Below are 13,576 nucleotides of genomic sequence, written 5' to 3'. Positions count from 1 at the left end.
CTTATTTATTTAATTGGTACTGGGGATTGGTCCCTGGGGAATTTTAACCACTGAGCCACATCCCCAGCTCCTTTTTAAAAATTCTTTGACACAAGGTTGTTCAGGGCCTCACTAAGTTGTTGAGGCTGCCTCAGCCTCCCAAGTCATTGAGATAATAGGAATGCACTACCACACCTGGCTTAAAATGTAACTTTTTGAAAACAGGACTTTTTTTTTCATGTTATATCTCAAAAACCTATTTACCAAGTTCACACAGAGTTGTAGCTCCAGGACTCAGATCAGCGCTTTACACATATTAGCTATTCAAGAAATGTTGAACAAACTGTTAAATGAATAGTTTTCTTTCAATAGGTCTTCCTTATTTCTGGGCTCTACCACTTCCCTCTCCCACAAAAAACATGCCTTTCCATTGGCTCTAGGTAGCTCCCCTCCATCTCCAGCTACTGACATTACATTATTCTATAGGACCTACTCACTCCTCTGTGGCACTATCCCTTAACCTCCCCCAGCAATCTCACCCTCCCCTGAATCCACCGCATCCCAGGTATGTGTCCCTTATCTAGAATTCAGCATTTTCTACTTTGTGTGTGTGTGTGTGTATATATATATACACACACACACAAATATACTTTTCCTGAATAATGTGACTGCAATCAGGCCAGTAGTAGACACTGGTTAGTATTTCCTGGGCAAAGCTGGTTTCCTGTCCCTTTTCCACTCCCTTTTCCTACAGTTCATCAGCCAGTGCTAAATGGACCCAGGACAAGGACCCAGATGTGGGCCTGATACTTTCAGGTTGGTCCATAGTGAGGGGAGTTATATCTCAAACACCTATTTACCAAGTTCACACAGAGTTGAGGGACATACAAACCAAATGTCAATTTGCTGACTGACCCTGAGGAATGGTGACAGACCAGGTGGACTGGAATACTTGAACTGGCCTAACCAGTTGATTTCCCCATGTGCTGAAGACTGCTTAGTAAATGTAAAACAAAAGTAACCACCTAAAGTCAGTTCTCTGTTAAGGCAAGAGCTTCTCATTGCTACAGGAGCCACCTGACCACAGAAATCAGAGCTCAAGTCTCCTTGGTCAGGATCCAGCCCCAGTTAGTCAGCGCCAGCATGGGTCTTGCCAAGACTCACTTCTATACTTCTGAGGATGACCAGACCCTTTCTGTTCACTTCTTCAAACTGGTTCATAACATAACTGAGTAGACTTAACCTAAATTATAGTCACTCTCCAGCCCCTCACTTGTCTGCAAGTTCCTGAGGGTCCACACTTTGTAGGTCTCAATAAGTATGTCAGCTAATTTAAGACAGGAAAAGCTGCTTTGGCAGCAAAGAAAGGAAGGGAAAACCTCACTCAATTCCAAGGGTCAACCAGTTTCATGCACGTTTTGATCTGAAACATAGAAGCTACCTGTTCAGAACTAAGAAGTACCTACCTACAAAGCCCTGTGTTTTGAAGAACTATTCCTAAATACTTAGGCCTTCATTTGTTTGCCTTGGAAGTTTCTCTTTCTCATACTTCAGCCAAGTTTTGAGATTGGAGGCTGGGGGAGAGAGACTTCTGCCTCTGTTGACTTTCTCTTGTCTCTATGGTTCCACATACAACTCAACAGCAAGTAGGGACTTCCATTCTCATAACATGAAGCAAAGAACATACCTGACCCTGGAGGGCATTGAATCCAAATTACACAGGCATCACATCTCTGCACTGCTGACTGGCAAAGGAGCAATGGTTTGTATAAGTAGCAGGTGCAGGAGAGGTGACTCCTGCCAGATGGTGCTAAAAAAAGGCCCAACTCTGATACACAGGACTTCTTTCATTAACCCCTCCAAGACCAAGGAAGAGTGGGGGAGGGTTGCCTCTCCTCTGCCTTTTGGGGATTCTATCTCAATGCCCTCCTTCATCTGTTACTTATGCGTTTTTTTTGTTTTTTGTTTTTGTTTTTTTTTTTAACCAGGGATTGAACTCAGGGGCACTAGGCTACTGAGCCACATCCCCAGTGCTAATTTGTATTTTATTTAGAGACAGGGTCTCATCGAGTTGCTTAGCACCTCGCTTTTGCTGAGGCTGGCTTTGAACTTGCAATGCTCCTGTCTCAGCCTCCCAGACTGCCAAACTGCTGGGATTACAGGCATAAGCCACCCCACATGGTTTAATGTGTGTTTTATTTTGTTGTTGTTTTTTGGTACAAGGGATAGAACATGGGAGCACTTAACCACTGAGCTATATCCCCAGCCCTTTTTTGAGACAGGATCTCACTAAATTGTTTTGGCTGGTCTTGCAATCTCCCTCCCTCAGCCTCCCAAGTAGCAGGGATTACAGGCATACGCCTGAACACCTGGCTACCTAGTGTGGTTTTGTTCTGAGAAAAACGGCTGAGAACTTGGAGGGGTAGGCCATAGTGTAAGATGCCTTCATTCATACCCTCTAATATGGTCCCTAGCATCTCAAGACTGTGAGGGAGACGTGACCAGATGATTTTTTCTTGCCAGAGCCCTGGAACACAACTTCAGTGGAGTCTCCAAGAGTATGGCTCTATGTCATCCTTGCTATGAGATATGAAGTGACCTATTTCAAACTGCTGAACAATTTCCTTATATCAAATGTTCCACCTAGCTCACAACACCCTTATGGACTCAGATGAGCTCACTTGTATCTTTATTTTTACGTGGTGCTGAGGATTGAACCCAGTGCCTCACACATGAGAGGCAAGCACTTTACCATTGAGCCACAGCCTCAGCCCCTCAGATGAGCTCACTTGTGAAAAAAACTTAGGTCAGTCCCTGACCTGTGCCACATTAGCACTTTCTTTTCTTCCTTACAGGAGATGGTCCTTGTCAGTCTCCTTCAAGCTCCTGGAGGCTAACTTCTCTCCAGGGTTCAGGCCACCCTCCCATGATGGTCACAGCAATGTCACACAAGGTGAAAAATTCTGGGGAGGGGCAGTAAAAACTGTGCATGCATCCTATACGGGTCTTCCAGTAAAGAGTGAAGTAGGTGCTAGGGTAGAGAAAACTTCCCACAGTTCACATGAGGCAGAGGGTCACAGATGAGCCTTTGGCCACCCTTTCTTCCAAAGCCCCTCGTTGGGTTATGAAACGCACCCTAAGAAAAGAGAAGCTGCCATTAACAGCCCGAACAAGGAAACCCCAAAATCTTTTGTTTTATGGACAACGCAGGAATCACCGCCCTATTAAAGCTGACCCTTCTGATCAGGTGGGAATTAGTGAAGACCGTTCACATCAATGCAGGTAGACGCAACGCCCACCACGCGCCAGACGGACTACTGGTTCAGTGAGGTGGACGGTGCTACAAGTACTTACAAAGGAAAACCGAATTTCAGAGATGCTGAATGGCTTGCTCAAGGCTAGCAGCACACAGCAATTGGTGGCCCGGGTGCAAACGCACAGCTCTTTTTCGGAGCGCCCTATTCTTTCCCTACCTGACAGGCACCGCCCAGGTGAGGGCTGCAAAATGCTAGAAAGGGCTGACGACAAATTAGCGACGGGACAGGGCGGGGCGGGGCCCTGAGCGCAGCGTTCCCTGCAGCGACGCGCGGTTGGGAGCTCGGGTGCTACTGGGCACCTCGTGCTCTGAGGCCGATCCGCCGCCCCAGAGGACCTCGTGCCCACATCCAGGCGTAGGCCCGTCCGCAGGAGGGCGCAGCCGCCCAGGGTGCTAGGGAGTCGGTGCCCGACCGCCCAACGATCGCCCTCTGAGGAGCCTCGCGCCAGGCCGCTTCGTGCCCGCTTAGTCAGCAGCTCGGCTGGGCGCGCAGGTCCAGGCTAGGCCCCAGGGTGGGTCACGAGGCGGGCGCGGCCGGGTCGGCCCCCGCCAGACCAGCGCGCGCAGCTTGCCCTCCTCCCTCCCGCACCTCCCCCTCTTTCCTTTCCCCTCCCCCTCTTCGCTCTCCACTCCCCTCCCTGAGAGGGCCGCAGCGCGCGCCACGTCCCCAGCCCCGCCCCCGCAAGCCACGCGGGGAACCCCGGTGACGTCACCACCTTCCAGCCCTCGCATTCCCGCGCTCTCCAGAAAAGACGCGAAGGTGGTGACGTGTCTTAGGCTCCAATACGGCTGCGCAGGCAGCGTAGGTAACTAAACGTCCTGCGGCGCCGCCTGGTGGAAGAAAGCCGCTAAGGCGGCCGGAAGCGGCGGCGCGGGCGAGGGGAGAGCGTGACTTACGTCATCGCGCGGAGGCGAGCAGGCGGCTGCCGCGTGACCAGCCCCCACCCGGGGTGTTTTAGTGTCGTCTTTCTCTTATTTTTTTTCTTCTGCTCCCAGGATAGTGTGAAAGTTTAATTGTGCCTCCACTTTTTTTACTTTGTCTCTTTTAGGATTTGTCAAGCTAATATGATTTATTTTAGAAAATTTAGATGTTAAGAAAATTACATTGTTATCAGCATTCCCAGTCATTTTTAACTATACCTTCTCTTGCATTGAACACAGTTGTGATCTTACTGTGTAACAGTGGTATTAATTACAATAATTCCCTAGAAGTGACAAAAAACATCACTTGAGCTTCAAGACTTCTTAAGAAGAGTTTAAAAAAAATAGGTGAGATGAGTGATTCACAGCTGATTTAACACTACACCCATTCCTCATCTGGATGATGTGTTAAATAACTTGCCCAAAGTCGTACTTTAATAAGGGTGGCGGAGCTGGGTTTTCAAATTCAGGGCTTAAGATCTGAACCTTAAAATGAAGACTGGGAAAGACTGAAAAATGAAGCTAGGGAGAAAAACCCACAGGAGATTCACAGAGCTGTGGAATCGGAATGTTTTCCACTTTTGGACGGATCAATTGGAAATGTTCACAAGGAATGAGGCTAGTGCCCTCATCTGTTAGAACAACTTTATGGTAGTGTCAGAAAATCCCTCACAAGTGCACCAACCTCTAGCGCTGCTCTTATTAGTGGCAATGAAAGGTGGAAGGAAAGTTATGGATCAGGTCACAGTCCTACAGTTGGGCACTTTGTGTCACTTGGAAACTTGATAGAAATGCAGAATCTTGAAGACTCAGAATTTATGAATCAGAATATACCTTTTAATCAGATCCCTTTGGTGATTCCTATGCATGTTAAAAGTTTAAATGGGCCATTATAAAACAAATTCTGTGGAATCCATACTTTTAGGTTTCAGGAGCCATAGTTCCTGCCAGGAGCTGTTCTGTTCTGAGCATGAATAAGCCTCAGTAGGAAGTGGATCAGATGAACTCTTGCCCTGGACAGTGGCCCACCTCTACTCCCATGTGGTTGTCCAGCCCTATTTTAGTGTCCATGAACAGTTGTTCATTCTAAGCTGGCTAGAACTGAGTTTCTATCATCTGTCATTGAAAGACGACCAAGAGCCTACTTCATATGGATTTTTTTAGCTTACTGTCCTTGCTTTCCAAGGACAATGAATTTAAGAAAGATATTGAAGCAACACGTTATTGTAATTAGAATACTGGAGTAAAACTAAACATTTTTTTAAAAATATATATTTTTAGTTGTTGATGGGCCTTTATTCATTTATTTATGCTGAGAATCGAACCCAGTGCTTCACACATGCTAGGCAAGCGCTCTACCACTGAGCCTAAACTCCAGGCCCCCTAAACATTCCTTTTAATGTGTTTCCAACAAGATATATAACCTCAAAGAGGCTGCTTACTTAAAAAAAAAAAAAAAAAAAAAAAAAGGATTCAATGAGAAAAATGATGATATGAGAATGTAAAACAAAGTGCCTGGTATATGGTAAGCACATAGAAAATATTTGTTCCCTTCTTTCCTCCTTGAAGACACCTTTCCATTTCTTTTTTAGTATCTCCATTCTGTGATCAGTGAATCCATAAACAGAATTTTACCAACTTAAAACTTTTTGAAGAATAAAAAAAGGAAATAAATGTCAAGTGACTAAGCAATTATAAGCATTAGTTAGAAATATCAATAATCTCTTGCTGCCCAGACCTTTTTTCCCTATATTTCACTATCAGGTCAATCTCTCCTAAAGTTTACAGTGGAATAATTAGGCCAGCATGAAGTATAATTTGGAAAAACTAGTGACACTTTGCTTTATTTGAGAACAGAATAAAAAGCATGGCTGGAACTCTGCCAAGATGGTCCTTTACCTTCTGCCCTAACTGGGGTATTAATTTTCTAACACTGTTGGCATAAGTTTGAGTGCTGCTAACTTCTTAGAGAACTAGAAAAAGGTTGAAATAAAGTATAAGGGTGAATCTATAAGAAGGAAAGTGAGTTGGTTTTCTTTTTGTTCCTTTTAAAACTGTAGCCAGTTTTAAACTGTCCAACTTATAATGCAAAACAGCACCCAAAAGGCTATTTATGAGTTTTTCTTCAGCAGAACCCGATTAGCTAAGAGCAGTTTCACTAAAGAATGGGGCCATCTAAGTGCCAAACTAGTATTTAAAGTGGTCAAGGTGAGGATGTGCAAATTTAGCAGCAAAAAAACTCTTTTGTTTTGCCTCAAGGGAAAGTGAGAGTGGTCAAAGGGGCCAGTTCCAAGGGCTGGTCCAGAGGGGCCCGTTGGTCTTGGTAGTCTGCCACATGTCCATTCCGGTGGTGACCATACTCAAACTTGATCCGCAGCTCGCCAATCTTGGATTGGGGAAGGATGTCTGGGATCCACTCGATGATGAAAGGTGTGGGCTCTTTTTGATCTGGGGAAGTGTTTCCTAAAAGCGGGAGGGAGAAGGACCACTAATTAGTACAATTCCACCTGACTCTCATGGGCATTCCTTATAGCAAGAAGTGTCTTGGGATGGAACAGTCTCCTCAGCTTTGATAATCAGAAAGTTGAGAAGGGCCTACATAGTTAATGGTGAATAGAGTATCAGGTTTTCTGATCATTATAAAATTAAAACACATATTTGTAATTTAGGTCTTTCTTAACTGATGTTGCAGGCTAGAGTGTCAGCTGAATGGCAGATATGAAACAAAAAATTCAGATTCAATTTCTGTCAGTTAAAATAAGGATAGTTTTCAGGAGAAAAAGTAAAAAACAAAATTTTTAAAAATATATAACAAAAAAATGATAGAGGAGAAAGACCCTAACTAAATATATGTACAGTATACCTTTTTTTCTCTCAGTATTACTTATTTCTGACTTCATAAACTAATATTCTATTTTTAAAAAATATTTAGTTTTTAGTTGTAGTTGGACACAGTACCTTTATTTTATTTTTTTATTTTTATGTGGTGCTGAAGATTGAACCTAGGGCCTTGTATGTGCTAGGCGAGCGCTCTACCACTGAGCCCACAGCTCCAGACCCCTAATATTCTATTTTTCACTTCACTATCTTATTTCCCCCTCCATTTTATCCCCAATATTTTTTCATCCTTTCTTCTTCTTCTTCTTCTTCTTCCAGTGCTGGAACCCAGGGCCTCATGCATGCTAGGCAAGAAATAAATTATATTCTAAGACACTTCTCCCTACTGCCTCTTCTATCAAATTGTAACATAGTTTCTCAGATCTCTTTGTATCATATTAAAACCACAACAGTTTTCACATGGCAAAGTTTCTTTTCCCATCAGAAAAGTGGCTAGTACATCTACATCTACTAAGCATTTTGTAATCAAGGACCTTAGAATCACAAAGATATAATATGTAACATCTGCCAAACTTATTTATTTTTAAAAAAAGTAATGCTTTTTCTTTCCCCACAAAATACTTATTACTATCTCTTCTTAAAGACAGAGCTGGAAAATAGTACACTGGAAAGATTTTATTATGCAGGGGAAAAGAAAAGATAGGCATGACTCCTAGTTGTTTTTTTTTTTTTTTTTTTCATCATTGCTCTTGAAATCCTCACTATCTGAACAAGAAAAAAAGATAAAAATGTTTGATAGGAAATAAAATGATCATGATTTTTGTAGGTGATGTCACCGATTTTATAGAAATGGGAGGGAAGCAACTACTATTATCATTACTAAGACTTTATTAAAGTTAAGAAACTTGGTTAAGAATCTGACAAAATAATTATAAATTATAATTTTCTCCCGGAATAATACACAGTTAAGAGAAAAGAAGGGGCCTCTCATCTTCATGGGATACATTCTAAGACCTTCAATGGATGGTTTCCCAAACACACACACACACACACACACACACAGACTCTCTCTGTTGATATATACACACATATATACACATTTGTCTTGAGTCAGCCCATGTGCTATGTGAGTGAGCTATGCGCATGTGAGCTTATAAAGGAACTGAACTGACATTGCTGCCTGAATGGGCTGTGCAATGTATGTGTGCCTTTTTGGTTGCTCTGCCTTTGATCCCACAGGCACCTGAGATGGGTGTGGCTTTCTAAGCTGTCAGTCAGACTGCTGACCACAAGACATCATCAAGCAAGATTCCACCCTCTAAAATCCAATCTCTTGCCTTATTTGGGTGGAATATTCTATGAATGGCTTCTCCCCAATAAATAGGGGGGTTTCAAGTGTGCTTGCTCTCTCTTGCCTGCCTCTTGTCTTCCTTGCTCTCCTTGCCCTTCAGCATAGGAGCTTGATTCTTGAGGCTGCAGAGCTGTCCTGAATCCCGAAAAAGGTATTTTCTGTGTTTGTGTATTTTTTTTAATTGTCAGCCCAATCCACCAGGAATGACTCTGATTCTGTTGCATATTATGACACACATATAAACTTCAATTTATATATTAGACACACTAAGAAATTAATAATAATAATAATAAAGTAAAACAGTTATAACAATATACCATAATAAAATTACCAGCATCACTACTCTTGTGCTTTGGGGTCATTATTAAGTAAAATAAGGGTCATCTGTCTACAAATACTGAACTGATAAAGTTAAGATTTAGTCTCTGAGGAGTGGGGATATAGCTCACTGGTGAAGCACTTGTGCCTAGCATGTGTGAGGCCCTAGGTCCAACTCTTGGCACTGCAAAAATAAATAAATAAATAATTTTGGCTCCTGAGATAGCTGTTAAGTGTCCAATGGGCAGGTAGTGTGTATATATATATATATAGTATGGACTCACTGGACAAAGGGATGATTTACATCTCAGGTGGTATGGAGAAAGATTAACACCTAATTTCATCATGCTACTCAGAATGATGTGCAATTTCAAACTTATAAATTGTTGTGTCGGGAGCAGTGTTGCATGCTTGTAGTCATAGCAGCTCAAGAGGCTGAGGCAGGAGGATCACAAGTTCAAAGCCAACCTCAGCAACTTGGTGAGACCCTTTTTCAAAATAAAATATAAAAAAGAACTGGGAATCTAGCTCAGTGGCTAAGCAACCCTGGGTTTAATCCCCCATACAGAAAAATAAACAACAACAACAAAAGCAACTTATGAATTATGTATTTCTGTAATTTTCCATTTAACATTATCAGATAGAAGTTGACTGAGGGTAACTAAAACTACAGAAAACAGAATTGCAGATAAGGATATTACTGTATACCAAAACCAAGAGCTTTCCATACAGTGGCAATAACAAGTTAGAAACAACTATCTCATTCACAAGAGCAACAAAAAAATGTAACATACCTAAGAATATGTTCATAAGAATCTGACAAAATAATTATAAATTATAATTTCTCCTGGAATAATACACAGTTAAAAGAAAAGAAGGGGCCTGCGAGATAGATCACAAAGCTAGAAAAATAATGAAAACTATGGCTGGGGCTGGAGATGTGGCTCAAGCGGTAGCGCACTTGCCTGGCATGCGTGCGGCCCAGGTTCGATCCTCAGCACCACATACAAATAAAGATGTTATGTCTGCCGAAAACTAAAAAATAAATATTAAAAAATTCTCTCTCGGGCTGGGGATGTGGCTCAAGTGGTAGCGCACTCGCCTGGCACGCGTGCGGCCCGGGTTTGATCCTCAGCACCACATACCAACAAAGATGTTGTGTCTGCCGAGAACTGAAAAATAAATATTAAAAATTCTCTCTCTCTCTCTCTCTCTTAAAAAAAAACAAAACAAAACAAAAAAAACTATGGCTGATGTAAAGAAAAAAAAAAAAAAAAGGAAAATGCCCCAATATGCCTAGCATTCATTCAGACATTTAACAAGTCTTTAATGATACCTATTATGACCAGGCATTTAGCCATCATTAGACCATGTGGTACAGTGATTAACAGGAGTGCCACAGTTCACTGCCTTGGAAGGGCTTATAGTATAGTCAGTGGAAAGAAAACTGAGTACTAGATGGTTGGTGCAGGCTCTGGAGTCCAAAATGGTGTGAGGTTGAAGCAGCACTACCACTTACTAGGTAGGTAACCCTGGGGGGGGGGGGGCCCCCCCGCGCTGCACTGACCTTCTCCTCTGTTTCTTCCTCTGTAAATGGGGATCATGAAATCTACCTCTCAGTGGACTGATGAGCATTAAATGAGGAAATATAAGGCACATATAAAGCATTTAATTTTTTTTTTGGTACTGGGGATTGAACCCAGGGGTGCTTTACTGAGCCACATCCCCAGCCCTTTTTATTTTTCGAGACAGAGTCTTGCTAAGTTTCTGAAGGTCTCACTAGATTGCTGAGGCTGGTCTCAAATGTTGTGATCCTCCTGCCTCAGCCTCCTGATTATAGGTGTGTGTCACTATGCCAGGCTATATAAACCATTTAAAATAATACCTGGCACAAAGCAATTGATAATTAAATGCTTTTTATAGACATTATTGCATAAATACCCTAATTAAAAACAAACAAACAAAAATAAAAACCAATTCATCAAACAGAAATGACTTTTGATAGAATTCTCCCAGTGAAACATCTAGGCCTAAAGATTTCTTTTTGTATATGTGTGTTCATTCTGAATTTAATTTCCTTAATAATAAAAAAACCCATGGCTCAGTGGCAGAGTGTTTGCCTCACACATGTGAGGGACTGGGTTCAAACCTCAGCACCACATATAAATAAGTAAAAAAATGAAGTTAAAACAAAAGTCTATGGACAACTTAAAAAAATATTTTAAAAATAAAAAATACCACAAATGATAAATATGCAAAGTTAACCCTCTTTAATATTTGAGGAAAATGCAAATAAAAAGAGAATTTTTTTTTATCTATCAAATCAACAAAAATTAAAAAAGTGTTTCTCCTTTTCTCTCTCTTTTTTTTCTTTTCCTTTCTACAGTACTGGGGATTGAACCCAGAGCCCTGTGCATGCTAGACAAGCACCCTACCAATGAACTATAGCCCTAGTCCAAGAAATGCTTAAACATGGCTAGCAAGAATACATTCTAAAAATATTACAATCTTTCTAGAGAGCTGATGGATAAAAGCCTTAATATATACATAAACTGTGACCCTCCAATTTCTTTTTTAAGACTTTATCCCAGGGAATATCCTACATAAGTTAAAAAATAAGAAAAGTTTTATTTTCTTAGGAAGCTAATTTCAGTACTGTTTTAGTTAACAGAAAAAAGTTTGAAACAACTTAAGTAGGGGATTGATTAGGTGACATTCCAATGAATGAATTTTATATACACGTGTGTATATATACATATATATAAAAAAATATATATATATGCATATACACACATATATTTATATGTCTTTACGTATTTTTTTCTTTTTTTGTTATTGTTGTTGCTGGGGTTCAAATCTTGGGGTGCTTCACCACTGAGCCACACCCTAGCCCTTTTTATTTTGAGACAGGGTCTCACTAAATTGCGGCTGGCCTCAAACTTGCAATCCTCCTGCCTCTTCTGCCTCCAGAGTCATTAGGATTACAAGTGTATGCCACTGAGCATGTGCAGTAATTGAGTTTTATGCAACTGCTAAAAAATATTATTGTATGCTGGGTGCAGTGGCCCATGCCTATAATCCCAGCAATTCAGGAGACAGAGGCAGGAGGATCAAGTTCAAAGTCAGTCTCTACAACTTAGTGAGGCTCTAAGCAACTTCATGAGACCCTGTCTCAAAATAAAATAAAAAATAAAACGGGATAGGAATGTAGATCAATGATAAAGCACCTCTGGGTTCAATCCCCAGTACCAAAATACAGACATACATAGATAAATAACACTGTAAGTTGGGGGCGTATTCAGTGTAAAACATGTGCTTAGCATGCCCAAGGCCCTGAGTTCAATCTCCAGCACCACATAACCCACGAAAAATGAAACAAACAAACAAACAAACAAAACCCTGTGTATTCACAATAGCTAAAATGTAGAAGCAACCCAAGTGTACATCTACAGATGAATGAATAAACAAAAAGGTATATATACATACAATGGAATGTTATTCACCTTACGAAAGAAGGAGATTTTGACTTAAGCTACGAACCTTAGAGAGAACTTATGCTAAGTAACAAAAGCAGGTGCAAAAGAACATATATTGTATGATTCCACTTATGTAGGTACTAAGAGTAGTTAAACTCAGAGACAGAAGTAGAAGGTGGGTGGCTAGGGATTTGGAGGAGGCAGGTATGGAGAGCAGAAAATCAGTTTTTTTTTTTTTTTTTTGAGTGTGTGTGTGGTGCTGGGGATTGAACCCAGAGCCTTGTGCATGCAAGGCAAGCATTCTACCAACTGAGCTATATCCCCAGTCCAGAATATGAGTTCAGTTGAGGAAAATAAAAAGTTCTGAAAATTAAGTGATGGTTACTCAGCAATGTGAATGTACTTAATGCAAAATAATTGTACACTAAAAAATAGTTTAGTGACACAGACATGCTCTAAAATCAGTTTCATTACTTCCCCTGGGTGCATGGGGCACACCTGTAATCCCAGTGACTTGGGAGTCTGAGGCAGGAGGATCACGAGTTCAAAGCCAGCCTCAACAAAAAAGTGAGGCACTAAGCAACTCATGAAACCCTATCTCTAAATAAAATACAAATAGGGCCGGGGATGTGGCTCAGTGGTTGAGTGTCCCTGAGTTCAATCCCTGGTACTCTTTAAAAAAAAAAAGGTAGTTTTAAACTGGTGTGGTGGTGCATACCTGTAATCCCAGTGACTCAGGAGGCTGAGGCCAGCTCAAACAACTTAGGAACACCCTGTCTCAAGATGAAAAATAAAAAGGGCTGCTGAGGATGTAGCTCAATGGTAAAGTGCCCCTGAGTTCAACTTTCAGTACAAAAATTTAAAAAATAAATAAAAACGGTAAATTTTCTACTATGTATATTTTTAAATAATGATAAAAAAGTTTAAAAAATAACATTAAAGACAGACATGGAGGGCTGGGGTTGTGGCTCAGTGGTAGAGCGCTTGCCTAGCATGTGTGAGGCATTGGGTTCGATCCTCAGCACCACATAGAAAACTAAATAAATAAAATAAAGATGTTGTGTCTATCTACAACTAAAAAAAAAAAGATAGACATGGAAAGCAGTTCATCATGTAGTAATAAGTTAAAAAAAAAAAAGCAGCAGAAGTACATCCCATGTTTTGGAAACTCTTGATGTACAGAAGAGTCTGAAAGGATATGCACCAAGAACTTAACAGTGATACTCCCTACTGCATGGAGGGATGGGGATTAAATGTAGTTTTAAATTTAGTCCTTTATGTTCTATAATGAAATCTATAATTTTTCTCCAGAGAGACTCTATTTCTCTAACATGTATGACTTCTGTAATTTTATTTTGAAGCAGTGGCTCAAATGAG

The 13,576-nt window shown here is 41.1% G+C and overlaps 1 protein-coding gene across 11 annotated transcripts in view; it reads right to left on the bottom strand.

Moving 5' to 3' along the window:
• Nucleotides 1-6,033: 6,033 nt before the first annotated feature.
• Nucleotides 6,034-13,576, bottom strand: part of C12H2orf42 (chromosome 12 C2orf42 homolog) — a 34,315-nt gene continuing 26,772 nt past the window's right edge. For 7 of the 11 annotated variants that reach the window (XM_078029055.1, XM_078029062.1, XM_078029061.1 and 4 more), the window contains 2 exons: nucleotides 12,918-12,976; nucleotides 6,034-6,679 (listed from right to left, as the gene is read on the bottom strand). In XM_078029055.1, the coding sequence (XP_077885181.1) occupies nucleotides 6,491-6,679; nucleotides 12,918-12,976 (248 nt within the window). In that variant the 3' untranslated portion in view covers nucleotides 6,034-6,490. Of the gene's footprint in view, nucleotides 9,896-12,917; nucleotides 12,977-13,576 lie in introns of all 11 variants that reach the window. The other 4 variants (XM_040271076.2, XM_005322117.4, XM_040271077.2 and 1 more) reach the window with 3 other exon arrangements.

This window comes from Ictidomys tridecemlineatus, chromosome 12 (genome assembly GCF_052094955.1).
Source record: "Ictidomys tridecemlineatus isolate mIctTri1 chromosome 12, mIctTri1.hap1, whole genome shotgun sequence".
NCBI lineage: Eukaryota > Metazoa > Chordata > Mammalia > Rodentia > Sciuridae > Ictidomys > Ictidomys tridecemlineatus.
The sequence above is the reverse complement of the archived record's forward strand: the minus strand, read 5'-3'. Positions and strand labels throughout refer to the sequence as shown.